Source organism: Gavialis gangeticus, unplaced genomic scaffold (assembly GCF_001723915.1).
Source record: "Gavialis gangeticus isolate Ggan-Ray unplaced genomic scaffold, GavGan_comp1, whole genome shotgun sequence".
Taxonomy (NCBI): Eukaryota; Metazoa; Chordata; order Crocodylia; family Gavialidae; genus Gavialis; species Gavialis gangeticus.
Genome location: NW_017729001.1, coordinates 16,476,473 through 16,499,935, shown reverse-complemented (window position 1 = coordinate 16,499,935; position 23,463 = coordinate 16,476,473). Strand labels below are relative to the sequence as shown.

The window sequence follows — 23,463 nt, the reverse complement described above, 5'->3', positions numbered from 1 at the left end:
GCAGAGATTAATGAGTGTCAGAGAGTGCGGTTGCGGGGCAGGCCGGAGGCACCCGTGGGGCGCAGAGAGTGAAGTCGACCAAACAACGTCCGGTACTTCTGCGAGGCTTGGGGCGTGGTACAGGGTGGTTGGAGCCATGCATAGCCCATAAGGCTGGGGTGCACCGAGTCACCCAAGATAGAACAACGACTGAGATACATCGGAGCACAGTGTCAGAGAGGACTAAGGGCAGGCTCCCTTATACATTGTTGACACCAAAGACGTGGTGGGCGAGATGTGAGGGTGCTTTTAATATTACATTGGCACGGTAGGGGGTGCTAGGGGCATTCACGGCCACCCCTAGGACCCCACACTGTTACACTAGTCTTTAGGGATCATTTTGTCACCACTATTTTCTTACCTATTCTTTCTTCCCACCCTTGGTGTTTTGGACCCAGTGCAGACAACCATTTGAGAAATGATAGATTGATTAGAATAGATGTACATGGCAGCTGCTCCTATTTTTGCCGTGAAGGCTCCTCAGGGCATTGCCCACTGTATTCTGTATTATGATCCTTACCTGCTGCTATAAATTGGCTCTGCGTGCAGCTGCACATATCACTTTGCCTATTCACTCTCAAACATCTCTAAATGCCACAGCTGTTAGGCAAGTCCTGTGTTTCTATACGTTTTGTTATACTCCTAGTTCATGTATGCACCACATATTCTTTTGTATACTCAGTCTGCTTATCCAAAGCAAGGTCTATGTAACTAAATCTGGAAATACTAAGGCTGGCCAAGACCACCACTGCTGATGGGCATAAAATTAATGAGGGATTATGTGATTGCTTGGGTGCAAGTAGTTGGGGAATTTGTTTTGGCTGCCAAAGCCCATTGATGAAACCTTGTTGGTATATATTTCATATTCTTGGACTGTTAAAAGAAAGGTGATCTTATTCTGTTAGAAGAGAACTATTAGTTCAGAATCCCATAAGGTATAATTAGGAACATCTTTAACAAGAGAAATCAAAGAGCTGCTGTTGGGGCTAGAGGTACTTAGCTGGATTAATGTGATAGCCTTTCAACTCTCTGGGCTGGAGTTCATCTCGTTGTTGGGGGGGAAATAAATTAGTTGGGGTCATTCTAGGTTCTACTTCTGCAGATGAACCAGCTTGAAATGCAACACAACTGGCAATGTATAGAAAAGCAGTCTACAACTGGTAAAGCAGTTGTGTTGCTGCTCTGGACCTAGTTGCATTGTTGAATGCAAGTAATACATTAAATGCAAATAAATACAGGGTGGGACAATCCCCAGTGTGTTTTCTTTTATTTTAGAAGAGAAATTAGCACAAGGTAGACAGAGGAGATTTAATTTTTTTCCACCCTTTTTTCTTTTATTTCATTTTACTTGAAAATGAATATCCTACAGACCTGCAGGAGCTCTCCTAAAACTGTCAGCTTACCACCCAAGTGGCTCTGACATATCCCAGTAGCCCTTTAAAAAGGAACTGTCATTTAGGAAGCATCCCAACACTGTAGAAATATGCTTTTCAGTTGAATACTTTTTTCTTTTTTTTCTTCTCTTTTTAGGTCTAAATTTATAAAGACCATAACCTGAGTTGCAATCAATTAGTGTTAGAGTGAAGAGGCACTGGGCTCCTACAGGACTCTCAGGCCCTTGTTTTTATGTTGGTTAAAATGAAACAATTTAAACAATCAGAGGGAAAATCTTTGAGATTTGTTCTTGATTATCCAGCAGATTCTGCAAAGCTGAAAGTGGTACAACCCCAGCAGGCTTTTTTCTTTCAGACAATTGTTTGTCTGCTTGATTCAGCTAGTATTTGCTACTGTCATCTAATTGTTGCATTTGATTTTTTACACTTCATTAAGTACTACCGGCTCTGATAATACTTCCTTGCTTTTCGTGGCACACATGGGGAGAGCAAACAGCTCCAGCTACTCTGTCACCACTTCTGACAGTGGAATGTATGTTGCCTTTTAAGAAATACATTTTTGAAACATTCTGATTGAGACCATCTTGTAGCCTCTATTTCTCAGCAGTGAGGACAATGAGTGTGAATTTTCCTAAGATGTAAAATCAAAACCCCTTCTTCCCCCTCTATAATTAGTTCGGCAGGTCATAAAACAAATTAATGTGAAATATGAAATAACTGTTTTGATACTCTTAAATCAGCAAGCTGAAATGCTATAATTAAAATATTTGAAATCCTTTTTAATTTACTGCTGATTAAATTGGGAAGCCATGGATTTTTTCATCTCTGGTATTCAGATCTGAGCTATTGTATTCTCAGGCCTTGAGCTGCTGTTGTTTCTTCTGCTACAGTGTTATTGCATTACACTTATTATTTTAAGCAAAAACTCAACCCAGCTCTGCTCACAAGATGGCTTAATTATTTTCTCAGAGTGCCTGTGTAGGAAGGTCAGGATTATTTTCAGGATTATTTTCAAACCAGCCCCTTATTTAAAAGTTCAGAATAAGCCGTGTTTTGATTTCAGAGTCCTGGAATAAGTCCACAAAGCGGGAACTTGGTACAAATGGCTAAAAATAAATTATTTGAACTTTCTAGTTATTCTGTAAGTTTATACTAAAGGGATGATTGATATAGAAAATAGCTACGGTTCTCATGTGTCTGCTCTGGCACTGTTGTACTACTGTAGTCTTTTCTTTCTAGAGGTATCGTGGATACCTGTTGCTACCACAACCAACTCTGGTTAACCAGCAAGCAGTCGGGTAAAAGGGAAATGGCAGATGCTACAAATACAACCACAGGTGTCCTTAGTAGGCACTAAGCTTGTCTTTCTGGTTGACTGAGATGTTGAAATGCTTCATTAGAATAAAGTTGAAAGTTCACATGTTTTATTTACAAAGCAAAGATCCAAACTCCATGACAGTCTATAGTTGTGATCTGGCTTCGTAATTCATATGGTAACAGCCCTTCATTGAAGAAGTATATTATTGTTTGGAAGATTGAGGAGAGGAGGAACTGCGATAGTGTCAATGGTGTGAAAACCATCTCTACTTTTTAGATGCATTTTGCAACATCGTGCTCTTCAGCATTTCTGAGGTAGTATCTGCTGCATATTGTAGAAGGAAAACAGATCTGCAGCATCTTTATCCTGAGAAAACTGGAAAGAAAAAAATAATTTGGGGCTTTAACAGCAGAAAAGTAGATGAGAAACCGTTGTCTGGCAACTGTATGCAGGTTGGAAAATCTCATGTACAGAGGAAAGTTTAAATATAGACAAAGAGACAATTGCAGTGTTTACTGTGTGTGTGTGTGTGTGTGTGTGTGTGTGTGTGTGTGTGTGTGTCACGTTCAGAGGTGTACAAACAGCTTCAGGTAATTGAAACCAATGCACATGTAGGCAGACCTAACAATTGCATCATTATCAAAGGATATCTTATAAGCTGTTATGCTGTAACTAGTTTTTGTATGATTCTGTAGCAATACAAGTGTAGCAAAACCACACTCATTTAACCATGCTTTGTCAAGGTTTTAGCTAAATTGTATTTATTACACACTCATGCCCATATGAGACTGAGCAAGAGAGAGGAGGAGGAGGGGAAATACTGATGTGAGATGGAGAGGGAGAGAGAGAAAATAGTGGAGAAGGCTGCCTTAAGAGCTTCTGGCCATCCTTCTTCAAATTAGCTTAAGGACTGAGTTTTGGGTGATTATAACATGACATGTTCTTGTATGCATTTATGTCCACATATGTATAAATACACACTTACTGTAGCTGTGGATTCCCAAGAGTTTGGTTGCTCAAAGTTGTTTTTGAGGATTTTCTTGTCATTTTGTCAACTCTGAACTTACAGTTCAAAATTTGACCAACAGGATATATATTTGAAGTCTCAGAAAGCAGAAATCATTTGCTCTGAATTTTAAATAGGATCATAAGTTGTCTGAAAGTGAAAGAGCATAAAATTATTGTAACTTTTTCAACATATAGTAGTTTTAATGTAGTTATAATTTAAAGAATTGCTTAGTTTGTAGGTAAAATGTTTCAACCATCAAAGCGGATGAACTTGATTAACAGATTTCACAGAAATTCTAAATTGTACTCTATTTTGTAGTTCGTGCCAAATTACACTATGTTTATAAAGTCAGGAACACCAGTAACTAGCACTCAACTAAAGAAACTACTTCTTGTACTTATAAAACATGGCACCATTTAGTCAGCACAATTTGAGTATTGTCAATATTAATTGAAGTTAGGTGCCCAACCAGTATTTATACCTTTGGAAATGTCTTGCCTGACTTCTGAAGCATTGACATTGTATGCCTTTCAGGATTTGTGTGAGACAGTAACTGATAAACAGATTAGGAAAAATTCATCCTTCAAAGCAAACAACTCATGCCTCCACTTTCCCCCTCTCAGTGATCTACAAGTTAACAAACTTGGTCCGTAGTCAGTGTGGGATTTGTGTTTGAGAGTCACAGTAACACTAGGGGTGTGCAAAGCGGGCCATATTCGATTTGGATTTGGCCTGATTTGGGGGACAGTAATTCTATTTGTGATTCAGATCACTGTCCCGATTCGATTGGCCAAATCCGAATCTGAACATTTGCTGCTGATTCTCTGAATCAGCAACTCGGCCATAGACACAGCATTGTGTTGTTTTTTTTCCTACGTACCTCAAGTTACCAGGCGTAGTTTGTGAATGCTGAGATGCTGGGGTGGATGGAGCGCCCCTTAGGAGCGTGGGGGAGGTCCCCCGCATGGTCCACAGCGGACCCAGAAGTGGACCGGAAGTGCTGCTCGTCCATTTCCAGGTCTGCTGTGGAGCATGCAGGGGGTGCCCCCCGTGCTCCTGTGGGATGCTCCATCTGCCTCAGCATTCATGAGCTGCCTGGTACTTTGAAGTATGTAGAAAAAACATTTAAAGTTGTGTCTGTGTCCGAATCATCATCTCTCTCCAAATCGATTTGGAGGGTTCCAATTCGATTCCGAGAGATTAAAGGGTCTCGTGATTCAATTTGTATTCAGAGATTCGGCCACCAAATTAGGCCAAATCTCCACCAAAGCTTCGCACAGCCCTAGCTAACGTCCTCCACTGCGAATGTTGGGTTTTCAGCCCCACAACTCAGACCTTGGGGCTGCTAGCTGATGCAGTCCTGATGATCCTAACTTCTGAGTCAAAAGCCAAAAAATGAGTACTCCAGTGAAATTCACAGAACTTCAAGTATTGATTTGAAATATGTTAGTCTGTATAGCACTTTGTTTTGGCCTCTGGCTGTTCAGCTTTAGTTGAAGATAGGGCTTGAAACTACTTGAATTTTTTTCAGTTTTGTCTTTGAATAATCAGTCAGCTAAATCTTAAGCTTCTTTATATGCTCAGCTTCATCTGTCAGCATTTTTTTGTAAGAATTTTTGTAAAGAAGTGATAAAAATCAGAAGCCTGTTTAGATTAAACTATGAGGTCAATCAGGAAAAAATCGGAAGAAAAAAAGATGTTATTAAAAGTATGTTTGAAAATATTATTCTGACTGATGGGGGGAAAAAACTCAGGAGAGGGTCTGAAATATCTGAGAATTCACAAGAGAAAGTAACTGTGTTTTGAAGGAACTTAAGTTGGACATCAAGGAAAAGTTAATTCCTGGTGCAGAGCATCACTGTTCTCCCAGCACTGGTCAAAGCATAAGAATCCTTGAAGCCATTTCAAATGCAGAAGGCTTTATGTTGACAGTTGCTAACGGAGGCAGGAAGGAAGGATTTTCCAGCTGTGAACCTAGGTTTTGAAGAACAAAGAGCAAAGTGTGACCATTCGGTTTTGGTGAACACCAAGGCCTCACCAGTTAAGAGAGACTGTGGGGGTAAACATTTGCTACAGGTGTTATAGATAACAAATGAAGAGAAGGCAAAGCTTTGCAACTCTGTCACTAGAAATAGAGTGAACAATTTAATGATTGTCCTTAATCTTTTTTGGACAGGATGTTGCACATTACTTTGGCATTTTATGGCCTGTTAATCTTAGCAATGTGAGTTACACATGCTTTGCAGTAAACTTCAGCTCTGCCTCTTGGTGGGTGTGTCCTGAATTACCAGAAAGGACTGAGAAAAGTTGAATGTAGTATGTTTCTTCTTGAACACCTGAAATGTTTGGGGGGGTTTTTAGAGTCGTTTTTAAATCAGGAACTAAAATACAGAATAGGTAGCCACAAACATTAGATAATTAAAATGACTAAAACTAGTTACACATGATCAAAATTACTTTGTAATAACTATGTAATAGGTAGTGTTTGATGTGTTTCATTGTTTTTCTTCATGCCATCTGACTTCTCTCTCCTATAATTTTGTATGATGATTTATTACCATTGTTTAAAATGTCAAATAGAACATTTGACAATCCAACCACACCATATATTTACCCTACTTCCTTTAGAAATAACCAGAAGCCCTTGCGTATACTGTTGATGAAATGCTTGGCTTTCTCAGAGGTTAGCTAAGTCCTGAGGCCCATTGTTGGTGTGAACTGTACTCCAGCAACCCTCCTCTGTATTCTACTCCTAACCTGGAAGTCCCCCTCATTAACAATAACAGTCATTCTTTCTTTGCTTTCTAGCCTCAGCTAATCTTGGAACTTTTTAAGGCTGGAACTGTGCAATGCCCAGACTTTTCTGTTTAGTAATATTAAATTATTTCAGTTATTTAAGTGAGGTAGATGAAGTTCTCAAATTCTCTCAAGGAAAGGGCAGTTCCAACTTTGCTGACTGACAGCTGTGATACAGTAATTGAAAGAGGCCCAACAGGGAAGGAAGATAAATATACTGTGTGCAGTACCTTGAATAAAAGGAATCAAAGAACAACCGGTGTTCAAACACCAGAATGCTTTGTGCTGTTTCTCCAATGGCAGATGGGCTGTTGCATCCACTGGCTACTCAGTGCTGGAGCTTTGTAAGATCAGCCTAAAAGTCAGCTATGTCCCTGTTTATCCCAGGACAATGCTTTTCAGTATGTCCCACAAAGTGGGCTGCCTCTGTCTTGGGCTGTTTTGATATCCCTGCTATGAGCTTTCATTGGAGTATTTGAGATTTAGTTTCACCCTGAAAATAACAAGGACCTACAGTCTTAAGTATTAAACCCAGGTATTTATTTTGCTGAACTAATGGCAGGCCATAATCTCTGATAAACTGTAGCTTTCTCTTGACCAAGAACAATTTTGTGTCATATAAACCTAATATTCGCCCTTCCTGCCCTTCAGATGCTTTCTCCTAATAAAAATGGAAGGAGAACGGATTAGTTTTGCCTCCCACCTCCCAACTAACACCATTGGCTTTATGATGCACAGCTTGTCAGTCATAAGGGAGTTAAGATAGGAGTGGTGCTATCTTGCACCTTTTTCTGCTACCTAGGTGTAACTGTTACCATTGTTCCTGTGAAGGAAAGTTTTTTAACTCCCCCATCTGCACCCTGAACCCAAGCACAGTATACAGTAAGGCTGTGCAAAGCTTCGGTAGCTGATTTGATTGGAAGGAGATTCAGCCCATTTCGGGAGATATCCAGAGGTCAAAAAAAACACATGGGGGAAAAAAAATGGAGCAGTGCACACATGGGCAGTGTGCCCTTGCAGCACAAAGAACACCTGACTGCAGTGTGTGGCACTGCATACATTTGCAGCACCACATACTGCATGGCCGTGCTCGTCTGGATGTGCCCTAAGTGTCCAGAAAGGACTTACTACTCCAGTGCCCTCGGTGGTTCTTCAGTGCATGTTTCTCCTTCCCACTGATGTTAAATAAAACTGATTTCATTATAACATGTTATAAAATGAAAGACTTTTGTCTACCTATCCCTATATTTTCCACACCCTCATATTTTCCTTTAATTGCCTTATCTTCCACAGGTTTGTATGTGCTGGTAACTCTGATTACCCCTCGCCTGTCTACCAAACTGTTCCTAGGGTTTGATTCTATCCCTAAACTTTTTTTTTTTAATTGAATCAGTGCAGGAAGGGGTGGAGAGTTGGGGGGGAAGAGGGAACCTACACTAAGCAGAGAGTTGACTTTGTAAAGCAGAAGTTCCAGAAATTTCATGAAGTTGATTCGATGTGGAACTTGCTCATATGCTTCAAGAATAAGTGGTAGCATAGGATCCTGAGAGAAATTTAATTGAAAATTGTCCCCAGTTAGAATCGGCCTATTGAACTCTCTGGGGGGTCTCTAGGGAAAAATGAAGGGTCAGCCCTAGCAACAGAGTGTGTTCTAGTTGGGGAGACTGGGATAAACCAGTTCACATGTGCGAAGAGCTTTGCTGAAGTTCAGAGCATTGATGATTGCATAAGACCTGACTAAAAAGCTGTACTTATGTGAGTATGGCTGTTGGAAGCAATGGAGTTGCTGGCGTAAGTGCTGGTGACGTGAGGAAGGTTTGCATAATCTGATCGGGGCAGTTTAGTCTATATAGAGTTTCAGCGCTTTATACTCCACTCACGCATATCTTGATGGTTGTGTATAATGTAAACTCCCTTTTTGATTTCTTCTGGCGTCTTTAAGGCATATCAGTATTTCTTTGATTCTTGGCGCTTCTTAGTAAAAACAGATGCATCTCCTAAAGCTAAAAATTTCTGCAGAGAAGGCTCTTTGGAAGGTTTCTATGAGAGCAAATTGTTTGACTTACGCAATGTCAGTTGTTATATAAAAATAAATGGGAGACCATGAAGGAAAATTCCTCCCCCTCCACTGTTGTCTCTGTTCATAATAGAAGGGGCTTGGACTGGGGTCAGGGGCTTTTTCCATTCCCTGTGAGTTAGCATATGTAAACAATCAGTGCTGCATCTGGTGCTGCTTTTGATATGAAGGCTTTCAAACAAAAAGAACCTTTTCTGAAAAAAGAAAGAAAAGCTTCCTGCTTTAACTGGAATCCTTTTTGGCTTTCTATTAAAACTGTCTAAGCTAAATGTGGGAGATAAGGTAAGCCTGTGTGTATTGTATATTCTTTTACATGTGTGTGTATAATATATATTCCTGTCTGTCAGCTCAGCAGTGATGATGGGCCCAAACAACATCTTTCCACTTATTTGATTTCCATAGTCTCACACATACCAAAAATTCAACCAAAAATGCTTGGTTTGTGCTGACAGCACCCAGGATTACAGGGCTCATCTTATAAAATGATTTGAGATCAGTCAGGTACATTCATTCCAGGATGGCCACGGGCTATATATTATACACGCTCAGATATACAATTACATCTGTATAATTATACAATATGCTGTGTCCTCCACTGTCCCCATGCAGAAACCTGTATAGACCAGAGCTCAGCTATGCTTTGTGGCTTCCACTGGTGTACAGACCTCTAAACTCCACAGTTGGGCTTGTTTTATAAATGTTTTTAGAAAAAACCTGTAAATCAAGCTGATAGTACTATTACTCTGTACATTTTCATACATCTACAAGCTTAACAGCTCCATCCAGCAGGGACACTAATTTGATTTTTTTTTTCCTTCTTTTTTTTGCATGTAGTACTGATGTGTCTGTATTGCTGTTGGGTCTCTTGTTAGCATTTAATTAATGCATTTGGGATTTAGTAATAACTTGGATTGGCCAGTGACCTATGCTGCTAAACAGTTAATGTCCTGGAAAAGCTCAGCATTAAGAATAAAATTGAAATATAACACTGGTGGGAGATGGTTCTCAGTGGCTCATCAAAGCTGGCAAAGCTGAACTGCCAAGACATCCAGGTATAAAATACTCTATGGTTTAATACCTGTTTAGCAGGCCAAGCTCTCTTTCCTCAGTTTTGCACTTAACATTTCAGGAGCCAGTTGGAAATGAGTCTGTTGCTTCTCCCAAAGCTGCGATAACATACTTTGTTTAACGAATAAGCACCCGCACAGGCAATATTCAGACTAATCAGCTGAATCATGGTCATTCCTTTTAATGATTAATTATTTGAAAATGAATTTCATATTCATGATGTAACTGTTCCTGCTGTTCATAATAATTAAGTGGTAAGGCATTGTAAATAAGTCTCTCAGCATTGAGAATATTGTCAGTTCCTGTGCAGATGGAACAGCTAGTCTTGTATTTCTAGTTTTCAGGGGTGGATGAAGAAAGGGTGAATGGGGGAAAAAAACCCAGGTTTAATGCCCAACCCAGTTTGGAGAAAAATCAAAGGAACTATATACAGGACTTGACATTTTTAAAGCAGGTCTGGTATATTTCAGCTGCTGTAATTTGCACGTGATCAGAAAACCAAATAAGCTAAATTTCTGTCTTCCAGCCCTTTCATAAAGTGAAAATGGCACAGAGGAGCCAGATTCAGGCCTAAATGTCCATCAGAGAATCCCTGTGGTACATAGGAATTCCCATGGTACAAAGCCAGCAGAACCCCTCTACTCATCCAACTACCACCATCCCCGTGCAGAGACTGGGGCAGGTCAGAGTTGAGCTCTGCTTTGTGGCTCCTCCACTGGTGTTCAGTTTACTATGTTGTAAAGTCCCTGGTCCTGCAGAATTCAGCAACTGTGCAAGTGATCACCATTACTTTTATCTAGTATCTTTCTTCTCCCTGCTAAAATAGCAGCTCCATTGAAAGTTAAGCCTATGATATTTCAAACTAATGGAGGCCCTCTTAAAAATATAGGGCCTACCCTCTGTGTGTGTGTAGTGTCCTCCCATGCTAATGCAGAGGAGCACTTACCTCTCCTCGCATGGTAGAGTGAAGCAAAATACCTCAGGAGTCTGGAATCATCAGATGTTGTTATCATTTGCCTTATTCTTCTAAGTGACAAGAAGAAAGCTATGACAGCGAGCCATCGTTTTTGTGAATCAAAGCCCTCCCACTTCCTTACCAGTACTTTGCAATTTTTGAGCCAAAAAAAGATTGATTTAAAATCACAGCTGTCATGAGTGATGATTCCCAGCCCACACCTGGCTTTTAGAGCATTATACTTTCAGAAATCTTCTAGGTACTTGAGGTGCATCTCTGCAGTTCCTTGTAAAGGGGTTGTACATGAGCCTATATAGCATTTATACATTCCATAAACATAATCTCTTAGGAGAAGGAAAAACCATCCTATCCACCCAAGAATGAGCCAACTCAAGTATAAAATGCAGCCTGCAAATATATTTATCTTTATACTTGCTAGTGCCTTATTACTCCAGATGTCAGTTTGCATCTCTTCACCTTATCACCAGCGGCACTAGCTGTGGTCATGATCTTGAATAGCTAGTTATGCTTCACCTACAGCTGCCATCCCAAATACATATTGAAATGATAAATGCAGTTTAATTTATCCCTGTGAGTAGCATGCAGTCTTTCCCATTTCACCTTCTCCTCTTCATAGAAGAGACTATCTTTTTCAGGTTTGCAGCAAAGCTTTTATTAAAGATGTGGCTTCTACCTACCATTAACTTTGATGTTAAGAAAGGTTTTAACCGTCCCAATGGGTTTCTCAGATTTTGTTTTTATAAAGTTGTGCAAAGTGTATTTGTGGGAGAGGGAAATCTGGGTTCTGGTCCCTATTTTTGAACTGCCTGTGAGGTTTTCATTAAAAAGCTATTGGATAAACTGTATTAGAGCACTAGTAACAGGAACCAGAGGCCTGGAAGTTCATTCCTACCACAAGAGATCCTGAATTATAATGCTGTCAGTGGGTGCATCAGCACGTGCACTTTACTGCGGAGTTGACTAATTAGCTCCGCCGTAGATCATCACTGTCTATGCATGCACCAGTATTAGGGCTCAGTAAATTAATTAACTCTGCCATAGGATAGTACTGTTGGGGACAGTATTATCCTACAGTGGAGTAATAACATGCACTGAAACACATATGTAGATGGTGACAGGAACTGGCTGGGGCATGAGGGTGCTAAAGTGCGGGGCATACCTGCCAGCTAGCCCTGCATTTTAACAACCTTGTGTCCCAGCCAGCCCCTCCACCACCCGATGCTGCCACCTGGACCCTGGGGCTGACCCCCCCGCCAGGCCCCCTGCTTGCCTAGGGCTGCTCTACCCCAGTTCAAACTGCTGCAGTCCTAGGCATGGGTATAGATACTGCACCTGGGAGCAAGTAACTCTGGTACATACTGCACTGAAGTTTATCATGTCACCTTAAAGACAAGTGTAGATGCACCCAGAATGTATTAAGCATGCTCTAAGCCAAGGGTGGGCAATTATTTTGGCTGGCAGGCCATTTAAGAACTTCTGGTGAGCTGTTGAGGGCTGCAAGGGTAGCCCTGCCCCCTGATTGCCATCTTGGGACAGGAAGTCTCCCCTTCCCCCCAACCCCTGACCTTTGACACCGGAAGTCCCTCCCCTAGCCCCCAGAAATACTCCTGGGGGGAGGGGTGCCATCTTGGAACCAGAAAAAACCCAAATCATATACTAAAAATCAAACATCTACTATAACATTTTAATTTTATTTCCAACAATATTTTTGTCCTGATTTACATGCGTTTGCATAGTGTATATAAAGGCGATAGCATAATAGCTCAACATAAAGCCTTACTTTTGTATATGGTGCAGGGGAAGGGTGTATGGGATTTGCGAGGGGGTGTAGGTGTGTTTGTGGGTACTCATCCACAAACCCCCACACCCTCCCCCATCCTGCAGGCAGGAGCTCTCCTCTCCCCTCACCAGCTGTCTAGTCGCTTGTTATCTCACTTGGTGCCTCCCAATGGGGCACCCAGCTGGAGTTCTGGGAGCCCCACAGAGGTCCGATGGCACACGAGCTCTGAAAGCCCACGTCCCGCCAGCTTTCAGAGGGGCAGCTGCAGGCTGGTAATAATTGTTTTTTGGAGGGGACCTACAGGCTGGATAGAAGGGCCTGGTGGGCTGGATCTGGCCTGTGAGCCATATTTTGGCCATGCCTGCTCTAAACCCAGCCTACCAGAGTATTCTCCATTGAGGTCTTAGCTGGACCAGTGTCAAATCTGTGGATCCTAAATGGTTTTACACAATGCCTAGGGATGTAAATATTTGGCTCAGTTAAGATGGTTAAGATTTGTGGGAGCTGAAGTTTAGGCAGCTAAATAGATTTTTGTGACAAAATGTAGGTGCCAAAGTGGATAGGCAGAAGTTTTGGGGATTGCTTGCATGAACTTAAGCTGCACCTTAAGTGAAACTTAAGTTGCTATGTCCTTATTTGAATTTAACCCTGTGCTTCATTTCCCTTTCTGCACAATGAAGATGACCACATCGCCATACCTCCCAGCAGTGAGGCTGTTAGGTACTTGGATACACTGGTACATGAGTAATAGGAGTACCGTGGGTGGGTAGATGGGGACACCCTGAATGTCTTTTCCAAGTGTATACAGTGAGCCAGTGGCAGTTAGACATAAAACAGTGTCACAACTCCCCAATCGTTTGCTTTAACCATTAGACCTCATTAGGCCTCTTGGGTGTGTGGTACTAGAATGGGTCTCTTTGTAGTGGATCAATGTTTTGCTTCAGAGAGAGAAAGAGAGGCTAGTTTTCCCTAAGAGTGTTTTATTTTCTGTCCTTTTACCTGCCTGCCTTTGTTGCCGCTTCAGGCAGACACTGGAAGGTTGGAACTATTCCAGAGGTTAACAGGAGTTGCTGAAGAGTGCATCCTTGCTATTTTTAAATTAAGCAGAATAGTTCCTTTTGTTGGTTGGTTGGTTTGTTTTTTAAAGGAGAAAGTAAAATCATTCCACATACTGTAGTGCTAGCCAAGTCTCTTTTCAGCACCCCTGTTTCTACTGTGAAGCTGTCTGCTTGTATCTTAATGTGTGGCCCTCGTCCATCTTCTGTTCTCCCTCCAGCTGCTCACAAACATGGAAGCAGCCCCTGTGCCCAGTACGGCCATATAGAACTGCCAACAGAGACGGGACCAGCAGCTTTTTAGCAGTACCTCTTAGATGCCTCTCTTGATGGCTGCATGCCTGTTTCTGTTCTTTCTCTGGTAGGTGTTCCTTCTACCACAGCCAACCTTAATGGGCTGTTGTTACAATATACACCTCATACAAGATAATTTTCAGGTGTCAAAAAGACAAGCGGGTAACTGTTGTGCACACTTACAGATTCTCGTTACCTAACCGTATTTCAGCTCCCAAACCATTCTCATTATTTCTTCCCAACGTACATCTCAACCCCCAGGTAGCCCCCTAGGAGGCCAGTATCCTAGTTTGCTAGCGAGTTTTATCTTCCCTTCTACATGCTATCTTATGTAAAGTTGGCCACATCTGTTTTGGCCTTGGGTGTCGAGACTGGCCATTGTGGTATCATCTTCTTGATCCTTTCATTCCTTTTGTATAATAGTGAGAAACTTCCAAATAAAATCATATGGATGTGGCTTAGTTGATCTTAAAATATTCAGTAGCTAGCAATCAGGGATGTAATCAGAACTATTCCTGATTAGAGGAACTCCCTATGGTGTTATTCTCATTGCCTTCTCTTGTTAAATTGTGGAGCTGGTAACATTCAACTTTATTAGCAGGTCTTTTGAACAAGACTAATTGGGTCCTTAAGTGAGTCAATTTCTTGAGATTTCACATTTACTTAGTTCCACATGCAGCTTCATTTACAGCTGTCTACCTGTAATTCACAGGTTTTAGACAATGTTATAAAGTCATTTTAATAGGCTTGCAGTCTTCTTTGTGGGGTTTTGAGAGCAGGTCATTTCCCTCCTCCTCAGCAGGTACTCACTGCTCTTCTGTCCATTGGGTATCGGAAATTGCTTTCCTTTGTTACATGGCTATATAGCCATTAAGTATTGCAGCCCCTTAACTGTTCTACTGCTTCGCTAGTGATACTGTCACTCCAGAGGATTTTCAGACAAGTTCTGCACATGTAGCAGCCTCTTTGACTGTTCTGATATTTTTGTGTTTGCTTTCCTTTTAATACCATGGTAAGGTGAAATATTTTTTGCGGTTTGTCAAGCAAAATTATGGAGTTGAACGTAAAACTATAGAAATGACTCATCCATCTCAGCATTTTTTTTTCTCATTAGGAGTGATCCTGGAGGAAAGTGAAAATGTCATATTTGTTGTAAATAATGTAAGGAAATGACAGCCAGAGAGGGAGAGAGAAGTCTTGCAAACCCTCCTTCCTTCCAGAGGTGGTGAATGTCTGGTCTGGAGTGTCTAATTACTGGCTGTTGATTTGGATAAATAGGGTGTGTCTACAGGTCACCCTACAGCGACATAGTGATGTGCTACGTTGCTGTACAGTGTGCTACAGCAGTGTAGTAATCACATGGGTCTATGTGTGATAGCCAACTACATTGCCATAATGGCGTGCTCCCCCGGTATAGCACGCTGCTACATTGCCACAGTGGCAAAATCTAACCATGTGCCACGTGCACAGTGCAGTAACCACCTGTACTTCGCCATGCTTTAGTACTTCCAAAAGGAAATACTAAAGCATGGCACCATAGCAACATCACCATACGGTGTCGTGTAGATGCACCCATAGTCCCCTTACTACTAAGCCAAGTTATCTAACTAGGAGCTCAACTGTTGAGCTCTTAGTTCAATATAGGGCTTGTGCATTTCATCGATACCATATATATTTAGTGCAATAATGAAAAATATCCAAATCTCATCCTTTATTTTACTCACGGCATTAACCACATGCCCAGAGTGCAGTTAAACTGGTAATTTTCTGCTCTGTGCATTTACTTATGTCAGGAAAACACCCTTTAAGATTTAATGTCTCAAGGAGGTTATGATGTGATGGGCAACAAAAAATTTAATCCATGACAGTCAAAGTATATAAGGCAGCTGGCAAACAGTCACATCTGTCACAGTTGATAATAGCACTATAGGGGCAGAGTATTATGTTGCCAGTTGCAAACCTGATTTCAGGTAATGCTCAGGTATCAGCCTGCTGGTGGGAAAGGAACACAAACATTTTATGTACGGCGATATCAGAAGCCGTAAGCTTAGTGGCAGTGCCACCAAAGAAGTGGGATGCCAGGAAGGAATATAAAGGGTGGTTGGAATCTAATGAAGAAAAAACATGAGATTTTTTTTTTTTCCCCCTTTTATTTTTAGGAGGAGAGTCTTATTGGGGGAAACCTTTTAAAGATGAATTCAAGCCAAATCTATCGCATACAGGGCGTGGTGTTCTCAGCATGGCCAATTCAGGACCTAACACCAATAAATCACAATTGTAAGTGGTCTTTTGCCAATCTTTCTGTCTTGTTGTATGAAGTTAATAAAATAAATGGCATCCGATTAACTACTCTGACGCACCAAAATGAAACATTCTCCCAGTGCTGTGCTGAAAACTATGAAGGCAGAATCCTCCAACTCATTTCCAAAGCTAGTAGAAGATGCCAAGAAAATCTGGAACTTCTTGGAATTGACATTAATTTGCCTTCTGTATTTTTGTTGGTTTTCTGTCTCCTCTCCATGTTCTCCTTAAATGGGCCTTACCACTAAAGTGCCACTGTCATCTTACTTTAGCCCAAGATGGCAATTTAAGTTTAAAAAAAAAGGAAAAGAAAATAGAAAAAACTGTGATAAAATATATGCCTATACCATTTTTCAAACAAGGAAGTGTTTTTAAATAAATACATCTTCTCCAGTGAAGGAAATCCAAGCCCTTCAGTGACCCTGGAAGTGAAACTTAACTAAATTGATTTTCATTCTCTGAGCAGAGAAAAATGCACAAAGCAAACATAAAGCATAAATAGCAAGAACTGACTTTCTAAATATCTTTAATCTATAACAGCCTACTATGTTGAGTATTGTATCAAAGGGACTTGTTCACAGCACAGAATTTTTTTAACTTTTCCTCTTTAACCTTTTTAAGGATATATTTTGGTTAATCTCTCTGTGTCACTTTAACAGATTGAACGTCTATCTTTTATTGGGAGGCTGTTTAAGTAGCAGGTTGCTGTAAATTATGCACAATTATAAAATCCTTAATATTGATTACTGAAAACTTTTTCAGGGTATCTTTCCAATACATCATCCCCACTGTAAAGACCATCAGGTGTCATGCACAGTTGCTAATTACTGTCCATTATTGTTTTCTGATTGTAAATGTCAGTCTTATTACCACAGGCACTCATACTGCACACAGCTAAATTTGCTAACACAGTAAGTAAACTAACATGAAGAGGGTCAGTATCCCTACACCTAAGGCTTTGATGACTAATCTTAGCCAGCATTAAAAGTTTTGAGTGATGACCCTGTTCCTAAATTCAAAGCTGCTCCATTGTGCTTTTCTTTGGAAAGAGATTCTCTTAGGGTTCACATGCACACAGCCCTGAAGCACTGCGAAGCTTGTAAGCATGTGATTAACTTTAATGCATAAGCAGTAGTCCCATTGTCTTTAAAGGGATTAGTCACATGCTTGAAGCTAAGCAATTACAGCATTTGCTGCACTGAGACAGGAACACTTGGCACCTTGCAGGATCTAGTCTTTATAGAGGTTATCTTCGTTTTGAACTTTGTTACTGGATGCCTGATGCAAAGTTAATAAGTGGGTGATAAAAACTTTTAAAAAAATGACATGCATCAGTTTGGAACTGTTGGCAAGTGTGTTGCTGCTCTCATATTCCTCTGTGACTTGCTGCTGTTGAGTTACAACATCTGCTTTTATAAATGAGCTTATATTTTCCCCTGTAATTGCAAATTAAATTCCTTGATAGCATGAAGTTCTTGAGAGGTTCCAGCTGCTTGTTTTTATAAAACTTCCTAGACAGTGCTCAGACTTTTCTGGAAGCAGTTGTTAACTTGGAAACTTATAAGAAGCTTGCCATAATAGTGATAGAAAGGAAAAGAATTAGGTGGGCTTGTTGTGCAAGGTGAAAACAGATCATCTTATGTGCAGCTGATGCTGAGCAGAACTTGAGTAAATCTCTCTGCTTCATCCCAAGACCCCTCAAAAATGAGGTTGCCTCACTCCCTGCTTTGTTTTACTTTGACTATTCTGAAGAATAATTAGATTTCAGTATTCCAGACAGCATATATTAGGTCTCAGATTTTTGGTGTAATGTTATATAATGCAGTGGTTCTCAAACTTCTTTGTACCAGGACCCATTTGTCAACATCAGTGGCCAGTGCCAACCCAATGCCCCTTACTCCTGACCCCCAAGCAGTCCCTCACAGAGTGGAACTCTGCCAGCCTGCAAGGGAAAAGCCACGGCTTCCCACATTTTTCTCCTTTTAAAGGAGAATCCATTTTTAGAGTTTGTTGATCCATTTTTAAGTTTGTTCAGGACCCTTTCATATATTTTTGCAACCCACTTTTGGGTCTCAACCCACAGGTTGTGAAACACTAATCTAATGGACCATGTGATTGTCTGATTATTGGACGTATGAGAATGAAATGGTGCAGAGGCCACACTGAGGAGGATGCAATTAAAGGATATTCTTCAAAGTTCTCATTAAACCAGGGCTCTCCTACCTTTTCTTGGGGTAGGAGCAACTACTTAATAAAGCGAATGTCTCACAGATGGCTTCCCCTCCATTTGCAGTCACATAACTTCCAAAGACAACTGCAACAGTTGCTTACATGGAGCAGTGCTGTGAAGAGAATGTTTAGGTATTTTTAGCTGTCTTTTAATGCAGTGCAACAGATGGAAGCAGGGAGGAGAGCCAGCACTGCATACCCAGCCTACTCCATGGACCATCATGGTCCACAGCCCACAGTATGGGAACCTCTGCCTTATATGCTTATACTCTGGAGCTTCCAGAAAATTGTTAAGCTATTCAGAAAATCTGGAGGAATTGAACTTGGTTTAGATGTGATATCTTAGTATCTCCTTTTAAGATGTGTAAAATTTGAAACAAAATATCACATCAATAAACAATTTTCTTAATGTTTTTATTATTTCAGCATTTAAGTTAAATATTCTTGTTCTGTGTTTACAAGCTAAATGCAACAACATTGCCAAGCCAAGAAGAGGCATGGATTATAAACAGGGCCAGTCCAGTTTCACACAAACCAAACGTAAACAGTGGGAAAGGCAAAAAATTAACTCTGATTTTAAAAATCAGAGCTGATGGATCATGATGCTGCTGAATATCTTTGCCAGATACATACAGGACCCATGAGGTCTTGCTGCCCTTCTGTGACATTCTTAGTCCTACTATGCTCAGAAGAGGGCATTTATCTAAGGCTGGTTTTTCTGTAACTCATTGGTTAAAGTTTGTAAATAGTCAAGGCATGTCTGGGGGAAGACAGTATGACACTTTACTAAGTATGTCAACCCCCCCGCCCCCCCCAAAATCGAGAAATGCTTTTTGTCAGACATAATCCATAGAAAATGTAGTTGGCAAGAGCCATGCAGTGCATTCCCACAGTCAGGAGAGGGATTTACATCTCCTCATATCAGGATACCATGCAGAATTTCCTCAAACATACTTGGCTTTCAAAATATTGCTGAACCTCCACAAGGTCATACCCTCAGTTATGATTTTATTCTTCTCCAGCTTCATCACATTTCGTTCTTGTGCATACCTGGACAAGAAGCACACAGTGTTTGGCAGGTAAGTGAAAGATCACAGTTACATGGCACATATAGTTTATTCCATAAACTTTGAAGGCACAGAGGTGAATCTGGTAATTTTTATGTATGTGGTGAAAAAAATTCTGGTTTGAGATAGAATTTGACCTTGCCTGCTTGGGCTTCAGTTGTCAGATATTTCTCCTTTTCATCAGCTGATTTCCTACATGTGCTCATTGGTGAGAGGCCAGGATTGCACTTTTCAATACATACTTCTGTTCATATCTCTTTTCTCCTTTCCCTGCTATTGTGGGAAACCATGTTTGTCATTGTCTTGATTATGATCAAGTGACCAGCATCCTGCTAACCAGTGTTCAGACACTCCCTTTGTCATCAGACCTCTCCCTCTTTCCTTTCATCCCCATAAGTTCCCTGATTATTGTGATCTCCTCTTCTGCCTCTGGGGGAAGTCAGGATAGAGTAGTCAACACCATCTCTAATCATTTATACACACTCATTACTGTGATGCAAGTGATTTACTTCTTCAGCACTGTGCCTTCATCCCTTCAGGAACTGTCAGTCAACAGGTCAGGCATGTCCTAGGGCTTCCTTTGTGAATGCTTAGAGTCACTCTTCTTGGGCCCTTCTGTTTTACTGTCCCCTGTCATTACTATTGTGGACTATGGTACAATGACAAAATATCAGTACAGGGAGTGTCAGACTTCCAAGGACCATCTCATGTCATGAGGCATCCAGTATTCCCTAGCATTTCACCCACTCAAGCTCTCCTATTGTGAAGACCAAGGTATAATAATGAAGATTTGTTTTTTAAAAAAAGGCGGGGGGGCGGGTAGAGGGCAAACAGTACCTAATAATATTTTCTACCACTGCTGCAGGTACAAGTACTGAGAACAGATTATAATAAATCATGCAAAGCTGTTTTAATGAACGTGTCAAGACACTCGTAGATATGTTGAATTTTATTAGTCTGTTCCACTGGTAGGTCATTGGAATCTTAGGATCATTCTATTTTTTTAACTAATTTTTTTTATTTATTCTTCTGATTTTATCTAGCTTGAAAGTCAGCAACTTTAAAAATGCATGTGGCCCTCCATTTGGTTAGATGTTATGCAGCAGTGTCACATTATACACAAGATGTTTTCCTTTGCTCGTCCCCATCCATCCCATCTCCTCTGTGTGTAGGTTTCTTGGATTGTTTACATTTTGTGTCTCCAGCTGAGCCCAGCACATTATTGGAAGTGACCACAATATTAATAGTTTAGCTAACGATCAATGTTACAAAACTGCCCCTGTGGGAATTGGCTGTCTAGATTACTCTTCTTCTTGCCTCTCTAATGGGTCTACCAATAAAATGTAAAGCTCCCTAGTTACTTTGTGAGATAAATGGATACCCAAGTGTCCTGCTCCATAGTCCATCTGGATAATATTGGTAGCTCAGTGTGAGTGTATGCCAGTGGTACTTTTGATATCAGTAAATAAAAACTTGTCTTTACGATGGAGTTAATACCAAGCTGTAATTTGTCCACTTGGACAAAAAGGCCTTAACTTCAGTAGTGTGGTACTTTTATGTGGGAGCTGGCTGGTTGTTGTAGCCAGGGAGTCTTGGCTAAAGCTTGAGTTAGCAGAGCTCATCAGCTAACAGAACTATTCTCCAGTTCTGGGTGCAGACAAACTGGGCTCAAGTCCTGGCAGTCCAGTTACATCCATGTATGGTAAAAACGGTGTTATCTGGCACTTCACCATCTGGAATACTCCATTAATCAGCATGTTGATCGATGTGGCAAAAGCGAAACCACCTGCCGATCAACACGGCAAAAGCAAAACCGGAAGTCCCACTGTGGCACTTCCTGTTTCACCACCACGAGCCGAGTCCCACTTCCTCCTCGTGGACTGTGGCTCAGGGCAGAGCAGCCTGTATGGGGCCCCACTCCATGTCCCCTGGCACAGTGACACCAGGGAATGAAAGCCCTGGTGCACCAGATGTGGTGGGAGGGGTGGTGGCTCAAATGGGCCAAGATGCCTCCAACCTGCAGGGCTGGAGATAAGTGTAACTCTCAGATAGCCAGCATATTTGATTAACCAGCACCCCTCATTCCCCATGGGTGCTGGATAACAGAGCTCTTACTGTACCTGGGAAAGAACAGACAGACAAGTTCTCCCACAATTTACCAAGAAAGGATTGAGAGAGCTTACAGTAGTGCACAAACGTGAAATGTGTTCACAGAATTCTGAGCATCACACACAAGAGTTTGAAACACTCAAATTAAAACCACTCCAGCGCTGCCTCACACTATGCTGCTCTTACTGGAGCTAGGCTATCTTAAGACTAACTTGAGTGTATTTCTGCAGTGAGGATCTACCCTAAGGTGTATTTTCCAAAGTAGCTTTATGAAGCATTCTGTAATCAAAAGCCTGTTGCTATCTGTCTTTATTTTAGAATAATATAAACACAAGCCCAAAAGAGAGACTGTGACTGAAACTCTAGCTTCAGTTTGCTATGTGAAATCTGTGTCACAAAGGTTTTTGGCACTGTACCTGCTCTTAGATAATATCTGTTACCTAATATATATATTTACAAGCAATATTTGAGGGAGAGAGCTAAGATTTATAGCAACTTCATGGAATTCCCTTGTTTGGATGGGTTTGAAATTGGATCATAATATATATTGTGCTGCTCACCATAATATCTGAAGAAGACTTGTTTTGGTTACACTGCGAATGCTAATACTTTCCATGAATCAAATTCTGACCTCAGCTACTGCCATGCAACTCCTGTCCACAGTATTAGTTTGCACATATGTCGTTCATATGTCAAATTTGCCCTATTTAATTTTTGAAGACCTTTTAAGTAAGCTTGCCTTCTTCCTGAAAAGAACAGGGGGAGGAGGGGAAGAAAGACCCTTTTTTATAACAAGGGAGGAGACTAATATTGAAAAACTCCTTCTCTTGAGAAACTGTTTTAATTCGTGTCACTACAGGTTGAAAATCAAAGCTTTGCCTGGTAGCAGGTGTTTGGAGTGTGAGGCATTAGATTACGATGGTGTTTTGTACAAAGCTTTGCCTGGGGCATTGGGAATATGAAGAATTAGCATGTGTGTCTTTGCCTTATGCAGAATGTTTTAAGTCACTGGCGAGTGTTGGTGGGATCCAGTTTTCTGGGGAAGCCTTTAAGTGACAGTGTTATTAGCCAGCAACAGTAGTGACAATGGATGTTATGTAAAGGCCCATAATGTAATAGAAGGTAATCTGGGCATGAAAGAGGAACCAAACTGAGAGATGAAAAAGAAGAAAATGCCTTTGTGTGAAGTTGTATTATGAGCTATGCGAATTCCTTGCTGTAGCAGTTGCCTAGTTTAACTCAGTAATTACCATCGCAAGTGATTGGCAGCGAAGTGTCTGACATTAAAAATGCTAAAGGCAATCATTTCTTTGGGCAATATCTTTCATTGGACCAACTGCATAGTTGGGATAGTTAGACAAGTTTTTGAATGCAAGACATTCTTCATCAGGTCATGTCTTGCATTCAGAAGCTTGTCTGACTTTATCCCAACTATGCAGTTGGTCCAATAAAAGATATCACCGAAAGAAATTATTGTCTTTAGCATTTTGGAAGCCTACAAGTGCCTCAATCACTATAACAAAATAAATTCTAAGTACCTATAAATTTTGGTATTTGATTTTGGGTTTTTTATCACGGAAAATCAAAGCTCTCCCTGCGCCCTTGGCTCACCAGGATGCAGGTCCAGGCCCCTCACTCCCTGCCTAGCAGCAGCAAGGGGCACAGCTCTGTGCCACCGCTCCTGCTGCTGCTGGGTGGGCAGGGGATGTTTCACCAGGGCAGCGCAGGGTTTACAGCAGCAAGGAGCTTTCCTGTCTGGCCCCACTCTGCCCTGCTGCTCTGGGTCCCACCCACTGGGCTGCGCAGGCCCCAGGGGGAGGACAACAGGACAGGGAGCCTCGAGCCCACAGTGGGCAGCCTGCCCCCACGCCACGCACAGATCTGGAGAGCACATGCCCTCCCATCCTGCCCAGGAGTACGCATAGTAGCAAGGAGCCAGTCCCACCCCCCC

At 41.3% G+C, this 23,463-nt stretch overlaps 1 protein-coding gene across 1 annotated transcript in view; it reads left to right on the top strand.

Moving 5' to 3' along the window:
- The window catches only part of PPIL2 (peptidylprolyl isomerase like 2), a 152,828-nt gene that overhangs the window by 104,872 nt on the left and 24,493 nt on the right, over nucleotides 1–23,463 (top strand). The window contains exons 15-16 of the mRNA XM_019506953.1: nucleotides 15,966–16,083; nucleotides 19,359–19,415. Coding sequence (XP_019362498.1) covers nucleotides 15,966–16,083; nucleotides 19,359–19,415 — 175 coding nt within the window. The remainder of the gene's footprint in view (nucleotides 1–15,965; nucleotides 16,084–19,358; nucleotides 19,416–23,463) is intronic.